The 26,993-nt window shown below is 39.3% G+C and overlaps 1 protein-coding gene across 1 annotated transcript; it reads left to right on the top strand.

Moving 5' to 3' along the window:
- The first annotated feature begins 304 nt into the window (after positions 1 to 304).
- LOC134644588 (tumor necrosis factor alpha-induced protein 2-like) lies at positions 305 to 24,867 on the top strand. Its single transcript, XM_063497674.1, has 21 exons — positions 305 to 560; positions 3,315 to 3,425; positions 3,664 to 3,828; positions 5,101 to 5,214; positions 6,470 to 6,580; positions 9,080 to 9,190; positions 12,368 to 12,478; positions 13,081 to 13,191; positions 15,031 to 15,141; positions 15,744 to 15,854; positions 17,265 to 17,378; positions 18,135 to 18,765; positions 20,770 to 20,881; positions 21,042 to 21,164; positions 21,817 to 21,911; positions 22,027 to 22,119; positions 22,222 to 22,345; positions 22,449 to 22,568; positions 22,684 to 22,839; positions 23,623 to 23,744; positions 24,711 to 24,867. Exons 1-21 carry the CDS (start codon positions 305 to 307, stop codon positions 24,865 to 24,867), a joined length of 3,159 nt encoding a protein of 1,052 aa, XP_063353744.1.
- The last annotated feature ends 2,126 nt before the right edge of the window (positions 24,868 to 26,993 follow it).

Raw genomic sequence — 26,993 nt, 5'->3', positions numbered from 1 at the left:
CATGTTGTTCTCTGTTTTTCTACTCCAATCTATCCAGTATAAAATGTTATCTGTAATATAGTTTTATGATGATCCCGGTGAAATTCACAATGAATTGCTTAGTCAATAAACTGGTTCTTTATACAGCACTTATACAGGTTTTATTGTGTAAGATTTTGTTCATTGAGGCACTTTCTCGCAAATTACTATAACTATTATTAAAATCCAGATAAGAAGTAACAAAATACAAATGCTTCATTACTTTACTTGAGTATTTATTACATTTTCATATTTGGGTAGATAATGAAATAAAATGTTACAAATGATGGACAAGTCCACTGAGAACCCCAGCAATGACACGGTGTCCACCAAGAGCAACGGATCCATCAAGAGCGATGAGAAGACGTCGACTGATGGTGGCATAAATGTGGGCATGATGGGGAAGTTTAGAAGGAGCTTCCGGCTTCCAACATGGAAGAATCCTCCGTCACCTGGTGACAAGGAATCCAAGTTATCACCAGAATCAGATGAACCTGCAAAGAAGTTGGATTCTGCGGCTTCAACACAGCCTCCGTCACCCAGTGAGTACTGTTGAGGTCTTCATAAAATCTCCTGTCAAATGTAAGCACTGATGGCAAGCTAGATGGTCTCTCTCTTGTTTAGTCCAGAGGACTGAGTGTTCATTATTGATTATTGGCCTGGTGACTCGCACCAAAAGATTTTTTCAGATTCTGTGAACCTTTTGATGATGTACTATAGATGATGAGATATTCAAAGTCTTTACAGTTTCACACTAAGGAACATTTTTGTGAAATGTTCCATTATTTTTAGATTTTCTTTTGCAGATTGGTGCACCTCTGTTTCCCTAAGATGCTCTTTTCATACCCAATCATGTTACTGACCTGTGGGCATTAATCTGACCAGTTGCAAAATTTTCCTCCAGCTGTTCCTTGTTAGCACCACGTACTTTGCTGCCTTTCCCAACTTTAGGACATGTTGCTCACATTTGATATGTCTTCTATGGACTATGCTTAAATCTTCATTCACATTATGAGCGTTTCCCAGCTTTTTCAGAGTAAGGGTTGCATATATCTCCCAAGAGGACCCACATGAAAGCCTGTGTGAAGTCATTCCTCTGAGATGTGGGTGCTATTGTACACACAGTATGTGCAGGTGGAAGGCGAAGTTGTGTGGGAAAAGCAAAGCAAAAAAAGAAATCTATCAATCTGACTGAAGGGAGGCACCATTACATTTAGAAACTGTAGGTGCAGAAATGTGTCCCCCGTGTCCAACAGTAATGTTTGATTATAGGAGACATGCATTCACAAAGCTCCACACGGCAGCTCACTCTGTTTACTTTTAAATATTCTACAAGAAATTTGTAGTGCAGTAAAAATCAGATGAAGATAGCAATGATAGATTTACTTTGATTACACAAACATAATGTTTGAGCAGGTAATGGATAATAGATGTTGATTTGTAATAACTGGACATGATTAACGTGAGCTAATTATATAATATTATACCACAGTATATTTCTAAATAGGGCTGGTATTGTCACTGATTTCCACAAATGATTAAATTTGATTCACAAGGTCCTGATTCATTTTGATTCGATTTGATTTTGACTCAGTCAGAAATATTATAATTATGATCATGTGACTTGGATATGTACTGTCAAAAGAACCCTCTAAACCTTGTTAATTAAAAATATTTATTTGAAAATTAAGAACAGATCCTAAAGCAGTTACAATATTTCACTTTGTATTTATTCTGTTAAGCCCCGGGGTTTTTCTGAGGTTCCTGCTGAAAAATTACATGCCCAAGGTTGTGTAAACTATCAAGGTATAAAAATAAAGCTGACATAGTGAGACTTGCAGAAATTAGGTTTCCTGTTGAGGTCATTTTTGGTGAAAAAAGCGTCAGACAACACCATACACAGCTGTAGACTTGTGTATAATAAGAAAGCGAATAAGGCAGAAAACACAGATTTCTGGTGGAAAACTGGTCTTGAAGTACACTGAGAAGAATCCACGCTTTGTGTTCCATCTTTTGTGGAATCGGTTTACCTGTGCTTTAATCGTTTGGAGTTTTATCTGTTTTGTGGTTGTTGAAATGGTTTTGAGAGCTTTTAGTTGAGACTCTGACATTCCTGGCAAAATAAATTTATATTTAAAAATTGATTTAAGGATTCAATAATGAATCAGTATCGGATTATTTAAATTCAAATCGCTTTGAGTTTGGATATCGTTTTTTTACCCACCCGTATTTCTAACTAACTTTCTTTAAAGATATAATGCATTTTATGGTTAACTTAACAAACTAATGTCATATTTACTTGCCCATATGTATCATCGCCTATATACCTTTATGTTGTCAGTACAAACACTAGCAGTGAGAAACAATGCACACAAGACTAAAAATCATAGTTTCTAAGCTTTTTTGTCAATTTCTGACAAATAAACACATTTTAAGTTAATATTGAAGATCTCAGTGGATGTAAGGTAAATTTTAATGAGTAGTTAACATGAACTCACTCTACAGTTTCAAAATTCATTCCAAACTTTTCAAGCTACTATGTTTGCAGACAGAATGATGTGCACACATGCACTTTGAAAGATTCCTTAGAAAAATAAAACGAAACACAAAAAGACCGTTAAACTTGTTGGAACATGTCTGTTTGCTAAATGAAGGAGTGCCTGGGTCATACATAAGCAGACAAGTTTTCCTCAGGGTTTTCCTTGAGTTAACAGTGCTGGTAAAGATATAAAAACTCACTTCAGACTTTAAATACAAAGAAATGGAAGATGTAAAAATATTGCTCTTTTCCCTAGAAGTTTAATGTCTATTATATTTCATAAAGATATATTTATTTTTCCCCACATTAACAGCAAAATACCAGGCAAAATACTAGACTTTTCAGCCTGTGCTAGAGGGTGGAAGAAGCCACTTTACTGGTCTGTCCTCTGCTTCAGGTTATCCTTTGAGGTGAGGGCTTTGGTTTGCCTGCTACAGGATACATGAACTACTCTGTATACCAAAGTGTTTTACAGTCAAATGTGAAACCAGCTCTTGGCCCAAAGTACGCCATGCAATAGGACAATGATCTCGTGCACTGCAGCAAATCTACAACAGAATGGTGAAAAAAAACAAAGAATCAATGTTTTGGCTCGTCCCAGAAAAAGTCCAGAGCTCAACCTGAATTGAAACCTGTGGCAGGACATTAATTGCTGTGACACCACAAAGACGAATGTGTTTTTGAAACTAGGGACTAAAGAGTCAGTTTAAAAGAGAAATCAGCTTTTACAAATGTCCTCTTCTTCCCTCTCTGTCAGGTCTGAGTCCTGGCTCTGCATCTACCTCTTCGAAGAACAACCAGAAAAAAGAGGATGATGAGTCAGATGTTTCTTCTCACAAATCCAGACAACTAACACGATCAAACACAGGTGAAACTTCTTAACTTTAATACTAGATCAATGATCCTGCATACTGGATAAGCAGAGATTTACTTTCACATGCCAAATCAGTCAATCAATCAATCAATCAATCAATCAATCAATCAATCAATCAATCAATCAATCCATCAATCAATCAATCAATCAATCCATCCATCCATCCATCCATCCATCCATCCATCCATCCATCCATCCATCCATCCATCCTCTTTTGCTTATTCGGGGCCAGATCATGGGGGCAGCATCCTCAGCAGAGAAGCTCAGACCTCCCTCTCTCCAGCCACCTCCTCTTGCTTGTCTGGGAGAACACCAAGGTGTTCTCAGGCCAGCCGAGAGATAGAGGGGCCTCCTCCCGGTCATGTCCAGAGCACCTCACCAAGGAGGTGCCCAGGAGGTATCCTTCTCAGATGCCCAAACCACCTCAACTGGCTCCTTTTGATGTGGAGGAGCAGCAACTCTACTCTGAGCCCCTCCTGGATGGCTGAATGCCTTACCTTATCTCTAAGGGAGATGCCAGCCATCCTTTGGAGAAAGCTCATTTTTATCTGCAACCTCGTTCTTTCGGTGACTACCCAAGACTGTTGACAATAAGTGAGGGTGGGGATGAATATCGACCAGTAAATCGAAAGTTTCGCTTTTACACTCAGTTTTCTCTTCACCACGACAGACTGGTACAGCATTCGCATCACTGCAGCCTCAGCACCAATCTGTCTGTCGATCTCCCACTCCCCTCACTCAGCACCCTGGCATATACTTTCCCGGGAAGGTTGAGGAGTATGATCCCCCTACAGTTGGAGCACACCCATCAGTCCCCCTCTTTGAAGAACCCAGCTGCTTCCTCCGAATCACATCCCTCCACGTGTCACTGTCATTGCTCACATGAGCGTTGAAGTCTCCCAGTAAGGGAACACAGCTGGAGCACCTTCATGCCCCCTATCCAGGAACTCCAGGAAGGCCTGGTACTCTGAACTGTCATTCAGCACATAGAGGCTGACGACAGTCAGGACATGTTTCCTGACCCGAAAGCACAGGGAACACCCTGGCTCCAGGGCGTAACCCTATCCTGGGAAGGGTAAACTGTTCCCTGGGTCTTCTCATATGGGTTTTTGAATTGCTCTTTATCTGGTGCCTCACCCCTACCAGGGGACAAAAGCCCCCCAACATCATAGCCCCTGGGATCTCTGGAATACACAAACCCATCAGGGTAACGATTCATGGAGGGGCACTCAATGGGCACTAATCTGCTACTGGAAAAGCTGGTTCAAGAACTGCTCCGGACTCAGGAATGAGCTTTTTATTATTAAATGCCTGTATTGATTTATATGTGACACTTTGGACTTACAGTTTTCTGATGGCTGGGTGACCAGCATATATTAAGAACTAAATGTACATCATTTATGCATGGATTGTTACCCTTACTATAAAAACTCCAAATGTCATCTGTTTAAAAATCGCTATTATCAGCTTTCATGTTTAAGATCATGCAGCCATGAAAGAACAAACCAAAGTGGCTAAAATCTGCACACTTGCAAATGATTTTTTCTCTTTAAAATGTTTAATAAAAAATGTTCTATTGTCTGTGGAAAGTGGAGAAAAAAAAGACCAGAAATCAGGCCTGCAGTTTGTTATTCAAACTACATTAAATTATGTGCTTTTCTTTTTTTAGAACCCATTATCCCAAAGTTTGATAACACATTAAATAGACTGAGAGAATCTTTTCGTTGGAGACGGAAAAAGGAAGTGGATACACTCCCCTCTGAAGACTTGAAGGAAGAAAAAGGTGGGAAGTACAAATACTTTTTACTGTACCTGTTTTTAATTTTCAGTGCTTTAAGTATTCCTTTTAACTTTTACTTTTTAATACAAATATATCTCCTTTCTACTCCTTACGTTTTCAAATCAGACTTGCTAGGTGTAATGTATTTGAATTTTTTTTTTTTGCATGTGTGTTTTATTTCCTGTCACTATGCACCTTTAAACATCAAGCTGATGCCAAATTGCAACCTCATCCCACATAGCAAAATCGGTATGTCTCGGATCTGGCCCACGCATGGGCCAGCACAAGGCCAGTTGCAGACACACTGCTGGCCCAGAACAGTTTCAGCTCTGGCCCCAGATGTCAGCCTATTGTGTACCTTAATCAAGCCATGTAATAACAACATGTGCCAGAACATGCAAAACAGTGCAAAAGTAACATGACAAAACTCTGTTCAGACAGTGAATGGACTGACTTTTATACAGCGCTTTTCTAGTCTCCCAGATTACCTAAAGTGCTCTATACAACATGCCACATTTACCCAATCAGACACTTTCTCTAAACTGAGTGCTTCCTAATTACATTCATACACATTCACACTCTTGACATGCAGCCTGGAGGAGCCAGAGAACGAACCACTAACCTTGCGATCAGTAGGTGAGCCGCTCTACCTCCTGAGCTACAGCCACCCACTGGCAAAGATGAGTAAACCGTCACTAGGTTTTGGATAAAGTGTACACTCACAAACCTGTCAAACCTGCATTTGAAACGTTGGCTACCATAGCAGTATAGTATTGCAACATGGAATTTGGGTCTTCTAACTAAAATAGGAAAACAGGAACATAAATAGTGCCATCATTGCCAGACCTGGCCCACATCTGGTTGACATACACCCTGCCATGACACCAGTCAGTCAGAAGTGCCAGCTTGATGCCAGATCCGGGCCAGACCTGTTTTCTATGAGCCTGGGCCACATGAAGCAAACCACAATCGAGACAGATATGGCATGAGCATTTTTGGTGCAGATGTTCATGACTAATAGTTGTGGTACTTCAGGATCTAGTTAGCACTACAGACACAAAATGAGCATCAAGCAAACAGTTTCTGTGAAGTTCGTCACATAATGTGTGAACACAAGCCAGTGTACTGCAGGTCCCAGCCCTAGATAACTGGAGAGAGTTGCATCAGGAAGGTCATTTGGCATCAAATCTTTGCCAAATCAACCTGTTATGAGAAAATTCTGCTGTTACCAGCAGTGCTCTGCTTGCCTCTCTGTCAGATCTTGGCGACGGCTCTTCAGCCACCTGTCTGGAGAATGAAGAGAAAAAAGAGGATGAAGAGTCAGATGTTTCTTCTCTCAAATCCAAACCACCGACACCATCAAAGACAGGTATTAACTTAATACTAGATCAATGATCCTATATACTGGCAATATTTAATTATTAAACTTCTACTAACATTTTTTAGTATTTACCTTAACATAGTCTATATTGACTAAAGTTTGAAAACGTATGAACAAAGTATGTGGACATTAACTTTGAAATGCCAAATCAAACCATGGGCATTAATCTGCTGCTGGAAAAGCCTCCACTCTGGTTCAAGGCTTTCCATCAGATTGTTACATCTGGCTATTATCTGTTGGATAAGTATGAAGAAAACCATTTAAGAGCAGTACCAGTAATGCCAACTCAGCTGTCTAGTCTGTAGCATTAATACTATTAAAGGCTTCAGAAAACTCAACCAGAAGTAAAATTGAATGTTGACCAAGTAAAGCTGCTATTTGTATTTAGTAGTGTAACATTAACATTTATGAGTGATTGTTTTGCCCCCTCATTTTCCCTGGGAAGCTGAAAAATATTCATCACAGTTTCCTGAATCCTGATCTGATGCCTTCAAACAATATTTTTAACCTGGGCAAGAATCAGTTATGTTATAAACATATTTAATGTATGATAATAGAATAACTTTGCCTCAGTAAAATGGCAATTTTTTTGCACATATAGAATATTTCCAAGATGTAATTCTATCTTAACCATGCAGTGCAGAAAGTAATCCACATATAAATATTGAGTCATAGTACCAAGGCAATGACACTTTCAACTTACACTTTTTTGATGGCTGGCTGACCAGCATATATTAACAACTAAATGTACATCATTAATACACAGATTGTTATCCCTGTCCTTACTATAAAACTCTAAATGTCTTCTGTTAAAAATCCCCATTATCAGCTTTCATAGTAAAAATTATACAGTCATGAAAGAATAAACCAAAGTGGCTAAAATCTGCACACTTGCAAATGATTTTATCTCTATAAAATGTTCCCTAAAATGTTATCTGCAGTGCCCTGGTCATTAAAGTGGACAACAAAAACAACAACATTTTTTTGGCACTGACTTCACAACAAAAATCATTGCTGATGCTTGCCTGTGGAAAGGGGAGTGTCACAGCTACAGAGGCAGATGTATGGAGTGACGACAGAAGGACCCGAGTGCAGATGCAGACGACAGAGTAGTTGGGAGTGAGTTTTTATTTACAGTGAGACTCAATGCAAACAAAAGCAGAGCATGGCAGGGAATAAAACTTACAAAACCTGAACAGGGAGAAACTAACAAAAGAACACGAGGAACAAAGGAAACATAACAAAAACCTGAAACTGGGAACAAGGAGCCTGAGATATGAAACATCGAGGAAGAAACACAGAGGCAACATGGAGGATGACACACAGGGGAAGATTGACAACCAAACCAGCAATGAACAAGGAAGATGCAGGGCTTAAATACACAAGTAGGACAACAAGAGGATGGGGAACAGGTGGGAACACAGCTGGGACGAATCTGACATAACGAGACACAGGGAAGTAAAACTCAATACACTGAACACATGACAAGGGACTATCACAATAAAACAGGAAGCAAGAGACATTCATGATGACACAGACAAGACAATGAGACATAGAAACATGAGGCGAGGCAAGGTGAGGCGTGGAACCAGAACAGAAACCAGGAACAGTAAATATAATACAACAGAAAACCACAATTCAAAGAGTAAAACTTAAACCAAAAACACAAACACTGGGTCACCGACCCAGGACCGTGACAGGGAGAAAACAAAAGACCAGAAATCAGCTCTGCAGTCTGTTATTCAAACTACATTAAACTGTGTGCTTTTCTTTTTTAGATCCCAGTATGCCATGGTTTGATAATACATTAAATAGATTGAGAGAGTCCTTTCCTTGGAGACGGAAAAAGGAAGTCCCTTCTGAAGACTTGAAGGAAGAAAAAGGTGGGAAGTACAAATAATTTTTACTGTACCTGTTTTTAATTTTCAGTGCTTTATTTAAGTATTCCTTTTAACTTTTACTTTTTAATGCAAATATATCTCCTTTCTATTCCTTATGTTTACAAATCAGACTTGCTAGATGTAATGTATTTGAGGTTTTTTTTTAGCATGTGTGTTTTATTTCCTGTCATTGTGCACATTTAAACATCAAACTGATGCAAACTCATTGGGCAGAACAATAACATAAAAAAGACAATCTTATTAGAGTATCCATTGCCAATCTTTATTGCATGCAAATCACACTTAGTGGGTAAAGTGACCCCAAACAATCCAAAACAGCATTTTTGGTGCAGATGTTCATGACTAATAGTTGTGGTACTTCAGGATCTAGTTAGCACTACAGACACAAAATGAGCATCAAGCAAACAGTTTCTGAGAAGTTCATCACACAATGTGTGTACAGAAGCCAGTATACTGCAGGTCCCAGCCCTCGATAACTGGAGAGAATTGCATCAGGAAGGTCATCTGGCATCAAATCTTTGCCAAATCAACCTGTTATAAGAAAATTCTGCTGTTACCAGCAGTGCTCTGCTTGCCTCTCTGTCAGATCTTGGCGACGGCTCTTCAGCCACCTGTCTGGAGAATGAAGAGAAAAAAGAGGATGAAGAGTCAGATGTTTCTTCTCTCAAATCCAAACCACCGACACCATCAAAGACAGGTATTAACTTTAATACTAGATCAATGATCCTATATACTGGCAATATTTAATTATTAAACTTCTACTAACATTTTTTAGTATTTACCTTAACATAGTCTTTGTTGACTAAAGTTTGACAACTTATGAACAAAGTATGTGAACATTAACATTGCAATGCCAAATCAAACCATGGGCATTAATCTGCTGCTGGAAAAGCCTCCACCTCTGGTTCAAGGCTTTCCATCAGATTGTTACATCTGGCTACAAACTGCATTTGTTGCCATCCAGGAACAAGTTCATTATTGAGGTCCGGAGCTGGTGTTCAGTGACAAGACCTGATTGCTTCTATTCATTCCAAAGATGTTGTGATCAGGCCTCTGTACATACAATCCAAAGACAAAGAGGAGTTGAAAAGGGTGCAGAGAGAGCTGAGGGGACTGATAAGGAATGGGAAGGACAGCTACAGTCAGAAGATGGAGAACCAGCTTCAGCAAAATAACGTTGGTGAAGTCTGGAGAGGCCTCAGAACCATCTCAGGCCACAAACATCAGAACTCTCTGCCTGGGAGGGATGTGAGGTGGGCAAATGAACTGAATCATTTCTTCAACAGATTTGATTCAGCCATGAGGCAGTCTCCAACATCGGCTGCAGACTCACCCACCCCCACTGCTGCTGTTCCACCTCTGACACCTCAGACACTTCACACCTCCTCTATTCACCCTGCTCACTCCTCCCCACCCCCAACAACAGCATCCAATACACACTCAACACAAGGCTCCAGCCTGTCTCTCTCAACCACCCAGGTTAGGAGGGAACTGAGGAGGATTAAAGCCAAGAAGGCAGCGGGTCCAGATGGCATCAGCTCGAGGGTCGTCAGGTCCTGCGCGGACCAACTGTGTGGTGTGATGGAGCACCTCTTCAACCTGAGCCTGAGGCTGGGAAGAGTCCCACAGCTCTGGAAAACCTCCTGTGTTGTACCAGTGCCAAAGACTTCACGCCCCAAGGACCTCAACAGCTACAGGCCGGTGGCTCTGACATCCCACCTGATGAAGACCCTGGAGCGGCTGGTCCTGGCTCAGCTTCGGCACCTTGTGAGCTCATCACTGGATCCACTTCAGTTTGCCTACCAGCCTGGCATTGGAGCGGATGATGCCGTCATTCACCTCCTACATCGTTCCCTCACTCACCTGGAGACCGCTGGAAGCACTGTGAGAATCATGTTCTTTGATTTCTCCAGTGCCTTCAACACTATTCTTCCCTCGGTTCTGAAGGACAAGCTGAAGAACTCTGGAGTGGACCGTCACCTCACTACCTGGATTTTGGACTACCTCACTGACCGACCACAGTATGTGAGGACTCAGGGCTGTGTGTCGGACAGGGTCGTCTGCAGTACGGGGGCCCCACAGGGAACGGTTCTGGCTCCGTTCCTCTTCACCATCTACACTGCAGACTTCTCCCACAACTCCACCCAGTGCTTCCTGCAGAAGTTCTCTGATGACTCTGCTATAGTCGGCCTCATCACTGATGGGGACGACAAGGAGTACAGAGGACTGACTCAGGACTTTGTGGACTGGTGCCAGCTGAACTACCTCCAGATCAATGCCAATAAAACAAAGGAGCTGGTGGTAGACTTCCGCAGGCACAAACATCCTCCACTGCAACCACTGAACATCCAAGGTATGGACATTGAGGCTGTGGACAGCTACAGGTACCTTGGTGTTCATCTGAACAGCAAACTGGACTGGACTCATAACTCAGACGCCCTCTACAGGAAAGGGCAGAGCAGGCTGTACCTGCTGCGGAGACTCAGGTCGTTTGGAGTGAAGGGGCCCACTCCTGAAGACCTTCTATGACTCTGTGGTGGCCTCAGCCATCTTTTATGGTGTGGTCTGCTGGGGCGGCAGCATCTCTTCTGGGGACAGGAAGAGACTGAACAGGCTGATCCGCAGGGCCAGCTCTGTTCTAGGATGCCCTCTGGACCCAGTGGAGGTGGTGAGTGACAGGAGAATGGTGGCTAAGCTGTCATCCCTGCTGGACAACATCTCCCACCCCATGCATGAGACTGTAACAGCACTGAGCAGCTCCTTCAGTGGGAGACTGCGGCACCCACGGTGTGGGACGGAGAGATTTCGCAGGTCTTTCCTCCCCACTGCTGTCAGACTGCACAACAAAGACTCCAACTGATCAACACACACATTCACACATGTGCAATAACACTAATGTGCAATAATCTTTTCTGGCATCGTTGTATTTTTACTGAGTTGTATATAGCACTTGTATTCTATTTTTATCTTATTGCATATTTTATTCTATTTTATTCTACTGTATATAGTATTTTATTTTATTCTATTCTGTACAGTTGTATACTGTATTTATTCTTATTTTATTTTATTCTAATTTTTGCTTCATAACTTTTGCACTGTCCACTTCCTGCTGTGACAAAACAAATTTCCCACGTGTGGGACTAATAAAGGTTATCTTATCTTATCTTATCTTATCTTATCTTATCTTATCTTATCTTATCTTATCTTATCTTAGCCAGGTTGTTTTGTCAAGAGCTGCTCCTGGCTCAGAAATGAACCTTTTAAATCAAATAACAGAGCCAGCCAAACTGATTGAGTGAGGAAGGCTGCTCCACAGTTTGGGCCCAACAACCACAAAAGCACAATCACCTCTGGTTTTAAAATTAGATTTTAGTTTTAGAAGTTATTAGTGAAGGGGCCAATGTACTGGCTTATCTCGTTAGAGAAACTGCCTGGGCCAAGTACTACAACCTCAGTTTTACTGAAATTGCAATAAAGTAAATTTGAATCCATCCAAGTAGTAATGACAGAGAAGCATTGATTGTTAACGTTGTTGGGTCTGATGTAAAAGTAAAACTGTTTGTCATCAGCAAAGCAGTGGTAGGAAAGTCCATTAAAACAATGAAGTAGATGTCACATTAAGATTATACAATCATAAAAGAACAAACCAAAATAGCTAAAATCTGCAAAACATTTTTGTAAAATCTTTATTAAAATGTTCTCTGCAGTGGTCATTATATTGGACAAGAAAACAACAACATTTTTGTGGCACTGAGTTCAAAACAAAAAGCACTGCTGATGCTTGTCTGTGGAAAGTGGAGAAAACAAAAGACCAGAAATCAGGTCTGCAGTCTGTCATTAAAACTACATTAAACTGTGTGCTTTGCTTTTTTAGATCCCAGTATGCCGAGGTTTGATAATACATTTAATAGACTGAGAGAATCCATTCGTTGGAGACGGAAAAAGGAAGTGGATACACTCCCCTCTGAAGACTTGGCGGAAAAAGGTGGGAAGTACAAATACTTTTTAGTGTATTTATTTTTAATTTTCAGTGCTTTAAGTATTCCTTTTAACTTTTTGTTTTTACTTTTTAATGCTTTTAGTGTAAATATATCTCCTTTCTACTCCTTATATTTTCAAAACAGACTTGCTAGGTGCAATACATTTGATGTGCATTTTTATTTCCTGTCATTGTGCACCTTTAAACATCAAACTGATGCAAACTCATTGGGCAGAACAATAACATATAAAAGACAATCTTATTAGAGTATCCATTGCCAATCGTTATTGCATACAAATCACACTTAGTGGGTAAAGTGACCCCAAACAATCCAAACCAGCATTTTTGGTGCAGATGTTCATGACTAATAGTTGTGGTACTTCAGGATCTAGTTAGCGCTACAGACGACAAATGAGCATCAAGCAAACAGTTTCTGAGAAGTTCATCACATAATGTGTGAACACAAGCCAGTGTACTGCAGGTCCCAGCCCTAGATAACTGGAGAGAATTGCATCAGGAAGGTCATCTGGCATCAAATCTTTGCCAAATCAACCTGTTATGAGAAAATTCTGCTGTTACCAGCAGTGCTCTGTTTGCCTCTCTGTCAGATCTTGGCGATGACTCATCAGCCACCTGTCTGGAGAATGAAGAGAAAAAAGAGGATGAAGAGTCAGATGTTTCTTCTCTCAAATCCAAACCACCGACACCATCAAAGACAGGTATTAACTTTAATACTAGATCAATGATCCTATATACTGGCAATATTTAATTATTAAACTTCTACTAACATTTTTTTAATATTTGCCTTAACAAGTTTGAAAACGTATGAACAAAGTATGTGGACATTAACTTTCTCATGCTAAACCATGGGCACTAATCTGCTGCTGGACAAGCCTCCACCTCTGGTTCAAGGCTTTCCATCAGATTGTTACATCTGGGTGCAAACTGCAGGTACAAGTGCATTTTTGAAGACCACAGTTGATTTTGGGATGATCTGATATCCTCATGTTGGTGTTGTTCCCAGATCATCATGAAAATGTTGTTCCAGGATCAACATTGCAAGTGACCAATCAGAATGTTGTGACGTTATTCTTTTGCGCGCCAAGGCATTCTTGCATTTATGAAATTCCAATGTTGCAAGGATGATATCAATTCTGCTTACCGTTTATTAAAAGGTTAGGATTAGAGTCAGGGTACGTTGATCGGCGGACAGAGGCGGTTTCTCACAGCTTAAGTACAGTTTTTTGTTTTACGGTGGTTTTTCCCGAAGTCGCAAAAGTATGACGTCACAACATTCTGATTGGTCACTTGCAATGTTGATCCTGGAACAACATTTTCATGATGATCTGGGAACAACACCAACACGAGGAAATCAGATCGAGCTTGATTTTGAGTGACAAGGCCTGATTGCGTTTATTCATTCCAAAGATGTTGTGGTCAGGTCTCTGTACATGCTAGCCAGGTTGTTTTGTCAAGAGCTGCTCCAGGCTCAGGAATGAACCTTTTAAATCAAATAACAGAGTTAGCAGACCTGATTGAGTGAGGAAGGCTGTTCCACAGTTTGGGCCCAACAATCTCAAAATCACAGTCACCTCTGGTTTTATAATCGAGCGAGGGACAGTAAGAAGGCCCTGGTTAGGGGATCAGAAAGGTTGGCTGCAGTGATAAGGTTTCAGAAGCTCTGCTGTATAAGCAGTGGCCTGTCCATGCAGAGGATTATGTGTTAGTAATGGAATTTTGCAATATTCCTGAGGTGAAGGAAACAAGTTTGGGTGAGCTTTGAGACATGAGTTTCAAAATTCAGGTGTTGGTCAAAAATTATACCAAGGTTTTTAGTTTTAGAAGGGGCCGATGTCTTATCTCCTTAGAGAAACTGGCTGGGCCAAGTACTAGAACCTCAGTTTTACTGGAATAGCGATGAAGTAATGTAACAGATGCATGGAAGACCCGACCACATATTGGACACCTTTAACACTTTTCTTAATTACGGTTGTTGTAACTTCACACACGGCTGTAGCTTTTCAGCTGCCAGCCACACACACCAACAACCACCACATCAGGACTCAGTTCATTCCTCTTAAGCAGGTGAGGTGTAATTGCTGATGGAGCTCCAGCGTGTCAGCCTCCCTGCAGCGGTGCCACAGACCACGCCATGCCACAAGTAAATTTGAATCCATCCAAGTAGTAATGACAGAGAATCATTGATTGTTAACGTTGTTGGGTCTGATGTAAAAGTAAAACTGTTTGTCATCAGCATAGCAGTGGTAGGAAAGTCCATTAAAACAATGAAGTAGATGGCACATTAAGATTATACAATCATAAAAGAACAAACCAAAATAGCTAAAATCTGCAAAACATTTTTGTAAAATGTTTATGAAAATGTTCTCTGCAGTGGTCATTATATTGGACAAGAAAACAACAACTTTTTTTGGCACTGAGTTCAAAACAAAAAGCACTGCTGATGCTTGTCTGTGGAAAGTGGAGAAAACAAAAGATCAGAAATCATGTCTGCAGTCTGTCATTAAAACTACATTAAACTGTGTGCTTTGCTTTTTTAGATCCCAGTATGCCGAGGTTTGATAATACATTTAATAGACTGAGAGAATCCATTCGTTGGAGACGGAAAAAGGAAGTGGATACACTCCCCTCTGAAGACTTGGCGGAAAAAGGTGGGAAGTACAAATACTTTTTAGTGTATTTATTTTTAATTTTCAGTGCTTTAAGTATTCCTTTTAACTTTTTGTTTTTACTTTTTAATGCTTTTAGTGTAAATATATCTCCTTTCTACTCCTTATATTTTCAAAACAGACTTGCTAGGTGCAATACATTTGATGTGCATTTTTATTTCCTGTCATTGTGCACCTTTAAACATCAAACTGATGCAAACTCATTGGGCAGAACAATAACATAAAAAAGACAATCTTATTAGAGTATCCATTGCCAATCGTTATTGCATACAAATCACACTTAGTGGGTAAAGTGACCCCAAACAATCCAAACCAGCATTTTTGGTGCAGATGTTCATGACTAATAGTTGTGGTACTTCAGGATCTAGTTAGCGCTACAGACGACAAATGAGCATCAAGCAAACAGTTTCTGAGAAGTTCATCACATAATGTGTGTACAGAAGCCAGTATACTGCAGGTCCCAGCCCTAGATAACTGGAGAGAATTGCATCAGGAAGGTCATCTGGCATCAAATCTTTGCCAAATCAACCTGTTATAAGAAAATTCTGCTGTTACCAGCAGTGCTCTGTTTGCCTCTCTGTCAGATCTTGGCGATGACTCATCAGCCACCTGTCTGGAGAATGAAGAGAAAAAAGAGGATGAAGAGTCAGATGTTTCTTCTCTCAAATCCAAACCACCGACACCATCAAAGACAGGTATTAACTTAATACTAGATCAATGATCCTATATACTGGCAATATCTAATTATTAAACTTCTACTAACATTTTTTTAATATTTGCCTTAACAAGTTTGAAAACGTATGAACAAAGTATGTGGACATTAACTTTCTCATGCTAAACCATGGGCACTAATCTGCTGCTGGACAAGCCTCCACCTCTGGTTCAAGGCTTTCCATCAGATTGTTACATCTGGGTGCAAACTGCAGGTACAAGTGCATTTTTGAAGACCACAGTTGATTTTGAGTGACAAGGCCTGATTGCGTTTATTCATTCCAAAGATGTTGTGGTCAGGTCTCTGTACATGCTAGCCAGGTTGTTTTGTCAAGAGCTGCTCCAGGCTCAGGAATGAACCTTTTAAATCAAATAACAGAGTTAGCAGACCTGATTGAGTGAGGAAGGCTGTTCCACAGTTTGGGTGCAACAACCTCAAAATCACAATCACCTCTGGTTTTATAATCGAGCAAGGGACAGTAAGAAGGCCCTGGTTAGGGGATCAGAAAGGTTGGCTGCAGTGATAAGGTTTCAGAAGCTCTGCTGTATAAGCAGTGGCCTGTCCATGCAGAGGATTATGTGTTAGTAGTGGAATTTTGCAATATTCCTGAGGTGAAGGAAACAAGTTTGGGTGAGCTTTGAGACATGAGTTTCAAAATTAAGGTGTTGTTCAAAAATTGATACCAAGGTTTTTAGTTTTAGAAGTCATTAGTGAAGGGGCCGATGTACTGACTTATCTCCTTAGAGAAACTGCCGGGGCCAAGTACTAGAACCTCAGTTTTACTGAAATTGCGATGAAGTAATGTAACAGATGCATGGAAGACCCGACCACATATTGGACACCTTTAACACTTTTCTTAATTACGGTTGTTGTAACTTCACACACGGCTGCAGGTTTTCAGCTGCCAGCCACACACACCAACAACCACCACATCAGGACTCAGTTCATTCCTCTTAAGCAGGTGAGGTGTAATTGCTGATGGAGCTCCAGCGTGTCAGCCTCCCTGCAGCGGTGCCACAGACCACGCCATGCCACAAGTAAATTTGAATCCATCCAAGTAGTAATGACAGAGAAGCATTGATTGTTAACGTTGTTGGGTCTGATGTAAAAGTAAAACTGTTTGTCATCAGCATAGCAGTGGTAGGAAAGTCCATTAAAACAATGAAGTAGATGGCACATTAAGATTATACAATCATAAAAGAACAAACCAAAATGTTCTCTGCAGTGGTCATTATAGTGGACAACAAAACAACAACAATTTTTTTGGCACTGAGTTCTAAACAAAAAGCACTGCTGATGCTTGTCTGTGGAAAGTGGAGAAAACAAAAGACCAGAAATCATGTCTGCAGTCTGTCATTAAAACTGCATTAAACTGTGTGCTTTTCTTTTTTAGATTCCAGTATGCCGAGGTTTGATAATACATTTAATAGATTGAGAGAATCCATTCGTTGGAGACGGAAAAAGGAAGTGGATACACTCCCCTCTGAAGACTTGAAGGAAGAAAAAGGTGGGAAGTACAAATACTTTTTAGTGTATTTATTTTTAATTTGCAGTGCTTTAAGTATTCCTTTTAACTTTTTGTTTTTACTTTTTAATGCTTTTAGTGTAAATATATCTCCTTTCTACTCCCCTAGTGGGGATCAACAGCCAACTTTCCCACATTCTCATCATCCCTGTGGACTTATCTTTAGATACAGCTCAAGTTACTTTCCTATAATGTATCTGCAAATGTTTTTTATCTGTTCAACCCCATTTAAATATACTTCATATGAGTTTAATTATAATTAATTTTATTATATTTTATTATGTGTATCAAGTACATGTGCAGCATTCATTTCACTGTTTAGAAAGATTTGTTTCAATGTTTAGTAATAAATATCAAGAGAAAAATTGTTTTGATCAGTTTATTTTTTTTCCAAAAAATGAAAATAAAATTAATTTGGGAACATTGGACATGTATCAAAATGGATATGTATTTAAATCGTTATAAAGGTCAGAGGTCCAAAGCTGCAGTAGGTAACATGTTATAAATAAAAGTGTTTTCCACAGTAAAATTGTGGAACGAAAAAATAATAATTGCTATAAACTCTTCTTCCGACCTGTCTTAGAAAAAATATTTCCTTGTTTCCTTGTTTCCAACCTGTTTCATATTTAGGACTGAAAACTTGAGAAAGTATCAAAGCAGTTTAACAGAGCCTGGATGATTCATCTACAAAATAGTACCTATAATTTAAAAAGATTTGTCTTTTTTTTTGTCCACCAGTGACTTCTACTTTTGAGGAATTCCTTGAAATGCAAGCCTTTTGTGAAGCCACTCAGCAACTGATAGACAGGGAGAAGCATCTGTTTTGGGAGACAGCTGAGGCTAACAAGGAAGCAGTAGAAAAGCTTGCTGCAGACCATAAAGCCCTTGAAGAGTGTGTATGGCAGATTGTGCAGCAGAGTCTTTCTCTCAGCACTGAGGAAGCATCAGTGTCTGCTCTGAAGTCTGCAGTGAAAGCCATCAACCTTGAGGAAGAGCAGGACCAGCTGTGGAAACAAAGATGCCAGACTCCACCGGCCTGGAGGCCCAGTGAGTGGAAGAAGCGCCATGATGAAGTCGTTCAAAAATTAGTAAATGGGCGTATGGATAATCCATCGAGCCCCACTGGTGACCAGATGAACCAGTCAACTATCCAGGCAACTATCCAGTCCATGGGCAGGCAGCTGAAGGAGGACCTGCACTGGGTGGTGGAGGAGGTGAAGAACTGCTACCCACCAGAGATGGACATCTGTAATTTCTATGCAAGACAGTACCATCAAACTTTCAAGGCCAGGCTCAGAAAGATTGTGGGTTCTGTGGATGACAAGGACTGCAGTTTCCTCCTGCGATGGGTGAATGAATCTTATCCAGAGTAAGCAATTAGTTTTTGTTTGAAGTAGCATATTATTTTTATGCTGGGAGATCCTTTTTTATTCCTGAGTAATAAATACCTCAGCAATTACAAATACATGGACATATATTTATACACCTGTCTTTTAACTGCAAATTTTTGGTGGCTTTCATCCATCCCATCCATTCTCTTCCACTTATCTTTGTCAGCATCGCCGGGGAGTGGGGGGGTGGAGCCTATCCCAGCTACCATAGTGAGAGAGGCAGGGTACATCTTGGACAGGTCGCCAGTCTGTCACAGGGCTAACACATAGAGACAGACAACCATCCGCACTCACATTCACGCCTATGGGCAATTTTGAATCACCAATTAACCTAACCCCACTAACTGCATGTCTTTGGACTGCGGGAGGAAGCTGAAATATCTGGAGAGAACCCAGGTAAACATGGGGAGAACATGCAAACTCCACACAGAAAGGACCTGGCCAGGTGGAATTGAACTCAGGATCTTCTTGCTGTAAGGCAGCAGTGCTAATCACTGTTCCACCATGCTGATTTCAGTACATTAAGCAACCATTTTACATAATTTCCTAAGTATTCTGATTCATTTCTGGTGGCTTAATGTGCTATGTTAAATTTTGATACTATTGACCATAATATTTTATCACAGCAATTAGAGCATGCTGTTTGTATTAGAGGTACTATGCTGCAGTGGTTTAAATAATATTTATCTAATAGACTCCAAATTGTTCATGTCAATGTAGTTTTCTTCACACATTAAGGTTAATTATGGAGTTCAACAGGGTTCTTAGCTGGGACTAATTTCATTTTAAGGCATAGCATTGTCATTGCTATACAGACACACACCAATTAGTTAAACAGAAATGCCTTAAAGACATAAAAACATGGATGACCTCTAATTTCCTTCTTCTAAAATCAGATAAAACTGAGATTATTGTACCCGGCCCTGAAAATCTTAGAAATATGGCATTTAACCAGATTTTGACTTTGGATCAATTGGCCTTCAGTAACACTGTGAGGAACCTTGGAGTCATTTTTGACCAAGATATGCCCTTTAATACACATAGAAATTAGAAACATTCTGTCTTGGACTGATGCTGAAAAAATAATTCATGCATTTATTACTTCTAGTATGGACTATTCCAATTCATTGTGGTCATGTTGTCCTAAAAACTCCCTGAAAACTTTCTAGTTGATCCAAAAAGCTTCCGGAGGAGTACCTACAGGGACTAGAAAGAGAGATCATATTTCTTCCATACTGGCTTCTCTTCATCGGCTAATTGTTGAATCCAGAATCAAATTTAAAATCTTTCTTCTCACATTAAAGGTCTTCAATAATCAGATCTCATCTACTCTTTAAGATGTCTTAGTACCATATCACAGCAATAGAGCACTTAGTAGAATGGGAAGGAGAGCCTTCAGCTTTCAGGCCCCTCTTCAGAGTCAGAAGACAGCCACCCTACTTTTAAGATTAGGCTTAAATCTTTCATTTTTGACAAAGCATATACGGCTAGATCACATGACCTTGAATCATCCCTTAGTTATGCTGCAGTAGGTCTAGGCTGCTGGGGCCTTCCCCATGAGTGGTTCTTTTGCACTCACCTCATTTCACTTTCTGTGTGTTTTTAAACCACTCTGCATTTAATCGTGAGTTATTATTCATCTCCACCTCTCTTTCACAACATGTCTGATCCTGTCTTCCTCTCCTCACCCTTAACTGGTCATAGCAGATGGCTGCCCCTCCCAGAGCCTTGTCTTCCTGTAAATAGGGAATTTTTCCTTCCTACTGTTTGATCATAGGGTGTTGTTTGATTGTTGCAGTTTTCTCTGTGTTACTGTAGTGTCTTATTTTACAATATAAAGTGCTTTGAGGCAACTGTTGTAGTGATTTGGCGCTATATAAGTAGAACTAAAGTGAATTTAACTGAAATGACAAATGACATGTAGACTAAATACAACTTGGGCTGTTTATGAAAACCCATGCATTATCTGCTCTGTGTACCAGAATGTTTGATAAACCTGAACTGGCCAGTAATATCAATACTGAAGTGTTGGGAAACCTGCTTCCTGACGAGTTACTGAAACCTCTGGAGGAGAAGTACCTCAGCAAACAACAGGTAACAAAGGATATGTTGTTATACCTTTAGCTTGCTTTGCACTTTTTTAGGATGCTGTTCAAAAAAAGATATATGTATATATTTGGTTTAGTTTGTTTTATTATAGCTTATAGAATATTGTAGATATAATAGTGACAGCTGTGTGTTGTTGTGTGTTTAGAGTGACCTGATGATGTTTATTGACCGAGTATTGAATGAAGCAAAGAAAGAGTGGGATCAAGGAAAGGAGCCAACAAGAGATGATGGTTGCTACGTCAGTCCCGTGGCCTATGATGTCATCCAGGTAGAGTTGCCATAGACTTGCTACAACTTGATATAAAATAGGCTGAAATGCTTAGCTGGAATGCAGTGTCACCAATGCTTTTATAAAGCTTGAATAAAGATGTATCAACACAAAATGAAAGGTATCACTTGTGGTGGCTAACTTTAAAGGTCCTTATACTGAGTTTTGCATTTTGTTGACCATGATGAGAGGCTTTGAAAACATTGCTATATCTGAACTGTGCATTAAAAAATTGTTGTGGTGAAATATTGACAGAACATTGTTTTGATCATAGGAGAACAAAATGTTCTCTGTTATCTACTGTAGAACACTTTAGAAGTGTCGACAAATATTTTCCAGCCTGCTGCACATATTAACCAAACTGAAAAAGACTTTGAGAAACTTTGAGTAAAAGATTAACAAACGAGGAAGAGAATTATTTTTGTTTGGGTCATTTATAGAAGCTCATTTACTGTCAGATCAGAGTCACAGTTTCAAACCCTCCCATGGTTCTGTAGTTTAATCACTTGGGTTAGTCACTAACATTGTAAAGCACTGGGTTTGGTTCCTGGTGTTAGTTTAACTGGATCTGAAAATAATGGAAGTGCATTGCTGTGTAAAATGCTTTGAGTACTTAAAACTGCCACTGATTTGTCAATCCATTTGTCTTCAGTTTATCAACGGCATCGTGACATCAGCACAAAAAGTTGTAGGAGACCGACACAAGGCCCAGAAAATAACATCCAACCTGACAGACTTCATGCAGAGGTAACAAGGTTTCACAAGGCTGTCTTTTAAATATTGTCATTTGAAAATACATTTTAGTTTTATGTTTGGTAATAACAAGATAATAGAAGTGAAAACTGTTTTTAATCTTCTGCAGGTATAAAGAGTTTCACGAAGACATCATTAAGCAAAACAAACTGCACAGCAAAGCTTTCATAAAGGCAAACCTCAGCTGTGTCGAACAGTTCAGGTATGTTTCTGATCCAGTTAGATGGAAATTCAGATTTTACCTTCATCATAACAGGCGAATACTTCACTGTGAGCTAATGTGTCCTGTGTGGTCTGTCTAAAGGGACTTCCTTGTGAAGCACAATCTGTTCACAGAGGATGTGCGGAAAAACTGTTTGCAGGTCCTGACTGAGATGAAACAGTCTGCCCACACTTATTTATTAACTCCTGTGCACAAGATCCTCAAAGTAAGTTCTTTACAACTGCAGATATCAGTAATGCTCAAGATTAAATCCTAATATGTTTTAATCTTCAGTGATTAAAAAACTGTGTTATTTGCTCCTCACACAGCCACACTACCAGAAGGTGGGAACCAGTGACTGGCTGAAGAAGAACACGTTTGAGAAGCTGCTGAAAAGCACTGAAGAAGAGCTTCAAGAACTTCAGGGCTCGAGTCAGTCCTCTTACCAGGTAAAAGGAGGAAACTTTATAATGGATTGAATGGCCATTATTGCCTTCATTGACAACTTTTTAGTAAAAGGATTATGATGCGCTCTGATTACTTAAATACTTGGGCTAAATTTAGGAGCTGATTGGTCGGCTCCACCAGGAAGTGACAGTAGAGTATGTCCAGAGGCTCCTGAAAGGAGAGGTCAAACTGAAGGACAGCAATCAGCAGCAGAAGGCTTACGAGACTGTGAAAGAAAATGCAGAGAAACTGCACGAGCTGTTTGCCAAAATGGTGAGACTTGATCTTTAATGCACACTTTAGCTGAGACATGAATAAAACCTACAAGTGATCAGGTTTCTGCTGAGCTGTGGAAAACATAAGTATAAGAATCAGCTGCATTTCACATTTATTTGGTTTGGAAGTTTTGATTAAAAGTTTCCTAAAATTGAAAAAAAAAAAAAAAAGCAGCTGACTAAAATGTGATCCTCCAAGCCTGGATATAGAAGAAATACACTCAATGGAAAACCTTACTCATTCCTTAAGAACAAAAGTGTGACCCATAGAAAATGATGGACCAATAAGTTACATTATGAGTCAAACGCATGATTTCTATAAGTCTGATAATCACTTTAGGCTACAGAAACAATGTTCAACAATGTGCTTTCTTCATTTTTTTATTCTCCAATTTCTTTCCCACTTTTTCCCACTTTCTGTATATTGCCCTTGTTAAAAAAGATTTTTAAATTATAGATTTGTATCTGTAGCATATAAATTAACATCTTATACATAGATTTTACATGGAGCAAAACATGGTAGAAATGAAGAAAAACCCTCCATTTAAGGACAACTGGACTGTAGTTACAAATGTATCAAAGCTCTGACCATTGGTTGATGACTACGTGGTGCATAAATAAAGACATTATTCATGAAACTGAAAGAACGTATCAAATACATCATCGATCTTGTCAAACTCCAGTGCAGTAGCTCCAGAATGGAAAACATCATTATTGCTATGCTGATTAGAGTTTTGGGAAACTTGCAGACTAAACTGACGTCACTGATTTGTCTTCACAGGGATCCAAAAAAGACTGGTTAAAGGAAATCCTGACCAACATTGCAGAAGTGCTAAAACTCCAAGATATTCCTGCCATACAGATGCAAATCGTTTCACTGGGATCTGCTTATCCCGACCTCAGGTAACTTTTGAATTGACTCAGACATTACTTACTTTAATACAAAAACAACTGCACTTTTTGGCGATAGCTGAGGAGGAACAGCAAGCAGACTGAGCCAAACATCTCAGTTGGTTTCAGATATTTGTTGTCAGCAGGATGAGCTACATTCATGGAAACTAATATGAGAAACGGAAAGCTAAATAAAACATGCGGGCATGAGAGAAGCAGCAGCAGCTGTGTGTAGATGAAGTCAATAATGCTGTTAATTAGAGTGAAAAGAGAGATTTCTTCCAAATGTGGCATCGGAAACCAAACTGTCTCATTCTTGTCTTATTTCTAACCTTAAAGGCAAAGGAGAAAGGGAATCAGGGGACATAAACACTGCTCTTGATAGCACTCACACAAACACTGTCTGTGTGTCTGAAAGTATCAGCACCACGGAAGTGTGTGATTTTATGGGGAGTTATTTGGTAAAACTAGTGGAAACTTAGAGATTAATGTAAATTTAAGCACATATCAGTGTCACCTGTTGCTGCATTTAAAAGTTGGTGTGGTGATGTGTTACTGACAGCTGTTAGTGAAAAAGACATAACAGGTTCAATAATACAGATCAGCAAATCAGCTGTTTGATTTGAGACCTGCAGTCTTGGACTACAAGTTTAAAGAAATGATTGAACTTTCACCCTTGTGTTGAAAGTTAAAGAAAATGTTGCAGAATCTTTTTTTTTACTTATTAACATTGTTAATATCATGTGGCATTAATGGCACATTAAGGGAGTCATTTTGCACATTCATGTAATCTAAGGTAGGCTGAAACATCATCATCATCATTTGTTTGGATCTTACTGTCATATATGACTTTCTTCACCTGACAGTCTTTTTTCTCAGTCTCTCATTCTGTAATAATAAACAGCATATAAACATAATCATAAAATACTTGGCATGATACACTTTTTTTTAACCTTTTCTTCTTTCTGTCACCAACAGTGAAAAACATGTTTCAGCTCTGCTTAAACTCAAAGCAAACCTCTCCAAAGTTGACAAGAAAACTATCAAAACCACAGTGCTGGACATACTGAAAGAAAGCCATACTAATGTTGAAACCGGGGCGTTTTTCTCCAAAGTTGAAGTGATGGGCAGTTGATTTGCTTTTCAGAGTATCACTGACTGAGAGTTGGGTTGCAGAGCATTGTGTATTATATTGTTCGGTAGATAAGATAAGTTGAATGCTAATGTTTTCAGTCTGTCTGTAAAGATGTTCAAAGTGAATGCCATGGATAATTCCCCATGTTGTTGTCTTGTTGTCTGTTAGTGTTTGACACAGCGAGTATCAGCCTAAGTTTTTGTTTTTTTATTTAGTCATTTTTCATTTTTGGATGACCATCACTTATGTGGAAACACTTCCTCCTTGGAACTCAGACACTGTTATTCCATTTTCTACAGTCCAACTTTCTCCTAAATTCTTGTCTTAGAGGTGCAGGCTTCTCTCTTAAAACATCGTCACCACGTGCTCTGCTTCACTTGGAGGTAAACATAGTTTCTTACACAGAGAAATGGGGGCGAGGAAATGTGCATGTTGGTTCCGAATGCTTTTGATTTACTAACATACGAACTGTGGTGATGACAAAATAGTCTGGCACGCACTTTTCACAAATTTAATAGTAATTTTTCTGTGTGGACTACTTGTGTATTAGTGTATTAGTCCGTGTATTAGTAAATGAGGCTCATTGTCTCCACCATGTTTCACAGATGATGCAGTAGTGAAAAGTTTTTGCTCTCCTTCTTCTGACTTTCTCTTCCCATGTTTCTGATACAAGTTAATCTTGGTTTCATCTTTTCAAAGATAGTTTTTTCGAAACCTGTGCGAGGTCTTTTAGATGTTTTCTGGCAAATCTAATCTGACCTTCTTGTTCTTCAGTGTAACCTCATGTTTGCACCTTGTTGTAAACCTTGTTGTATACTGCTGAAAAATAGAAACCAAGTCTTGTAACAACATGGATAAATAATACTCTGAAGCGCTGGAATATTGTTTCACATGTAACCTTTAGGTAAATAGTGACATTTCCATTTTGATATTATCCAATAGTTTTTCTTAGTTTTGTAAATAATAATAGAATAGAACAGAATAGAACAGAATAATTTAAGGTACTGCTTTTAAAAAATGTACACATCCACTGAAAGAAGTCAGAATTTCTGCAGTGATTTATGTTTGTTTTTTGGTTTGTGCAAGTTAGAAGATAAATGGCAATATCGTGTTTACAGTGAAGTAGTAAAACACACTGTTTAAAAATATTACCTTTGTCCTCTCATGTTTGTCGCGTTTGACATCAGACAAAGAAAAATGACATATTTCACATCAAATAAATAACATTACATGTTTGTCATTTTGTACAGGAAACCAGACATAACTGTGAAAGTCAATTCATATCTCAGGTAAATTTATTTTTATGTGTATTATTATCATTATTATGTGTTTTGTATAAGTTGATTCAAATGTTTGGATTTTTTTTTCACTTTTTGTGATTGTAGCTAAGTTAAATGTAAACATTGTGTAACTGAAATGCATATTTTATAATACCAATAAAAAGCCACTATATCCACTAAGCACTATCAGCCTAATCCACTCACATTTGGTCATTTATTTGGACTGGAAATGTCTTCTTTTATTGAAGCAAATATCTGTAACGATGTGCATAAAACAGAACTTGGAAACAAATCTCAAATATTTATATCATCTTATTTAAAAAAGCCAATTCAACTTTTTTTTCCCCCAAAAGGTATGGACAAAGACTCAACCACTGCACACACAAATACAGCACACAATCCCCTCTAGTGGACATACATGTCCTGATGTCAGGTTGGATTTGGTTTTATTACAACTTTTGTTTATTTACCTGCCTGACATAAAACCGAAACAACAATATGAGAGCTTGTTTCTTCACCTGTAAAGTATACATTTGACCAGGGCTGGACTTGGACAAAAAAACATCAGCCCGGCCATTTTGACTAGAGACCAGCCCACCAGGTATCATAGGAAGAGCCATAAAGTCTTTGAATGAAAACGAACGCTGTTGTGACAGTGATGTACACAGTCTTGTTGGTATATATGTATGATTTCTATACATTTTACATCATATGACCACTTTGGTTGTAAGATTTAGATAATTATTTATTAAAAGCCAGACATTTTAAATGAGAATAAGAAAGAAAAGTATTTCTTTGTGCCCCCCTCTCCCTGTTAATGCCCTACCTGGCCCCCTGGCAAAACTT

This window comes from Pelmatolapia mariae, linkage group LG16_19 (genome assembly GCF_036321145.2).
Source record: "Pelmatolapia mariae isolate MD_Pm_ZW linkage group LG16_19, Pm_UMD_F_2, whole genome shotgun sequence".
In the NCBI taxonomy this organism is placed as follows: domain Eukaryota; kingdom Metazoa; phylum Chordata; class Actinopteri; order Cichliformes; family Cichlidae; genus Pelmatolapia; species Pelmatolapia mariae.
This window is presented reverse-complemented; position numbering and strand designations above follow the sequence as displayed.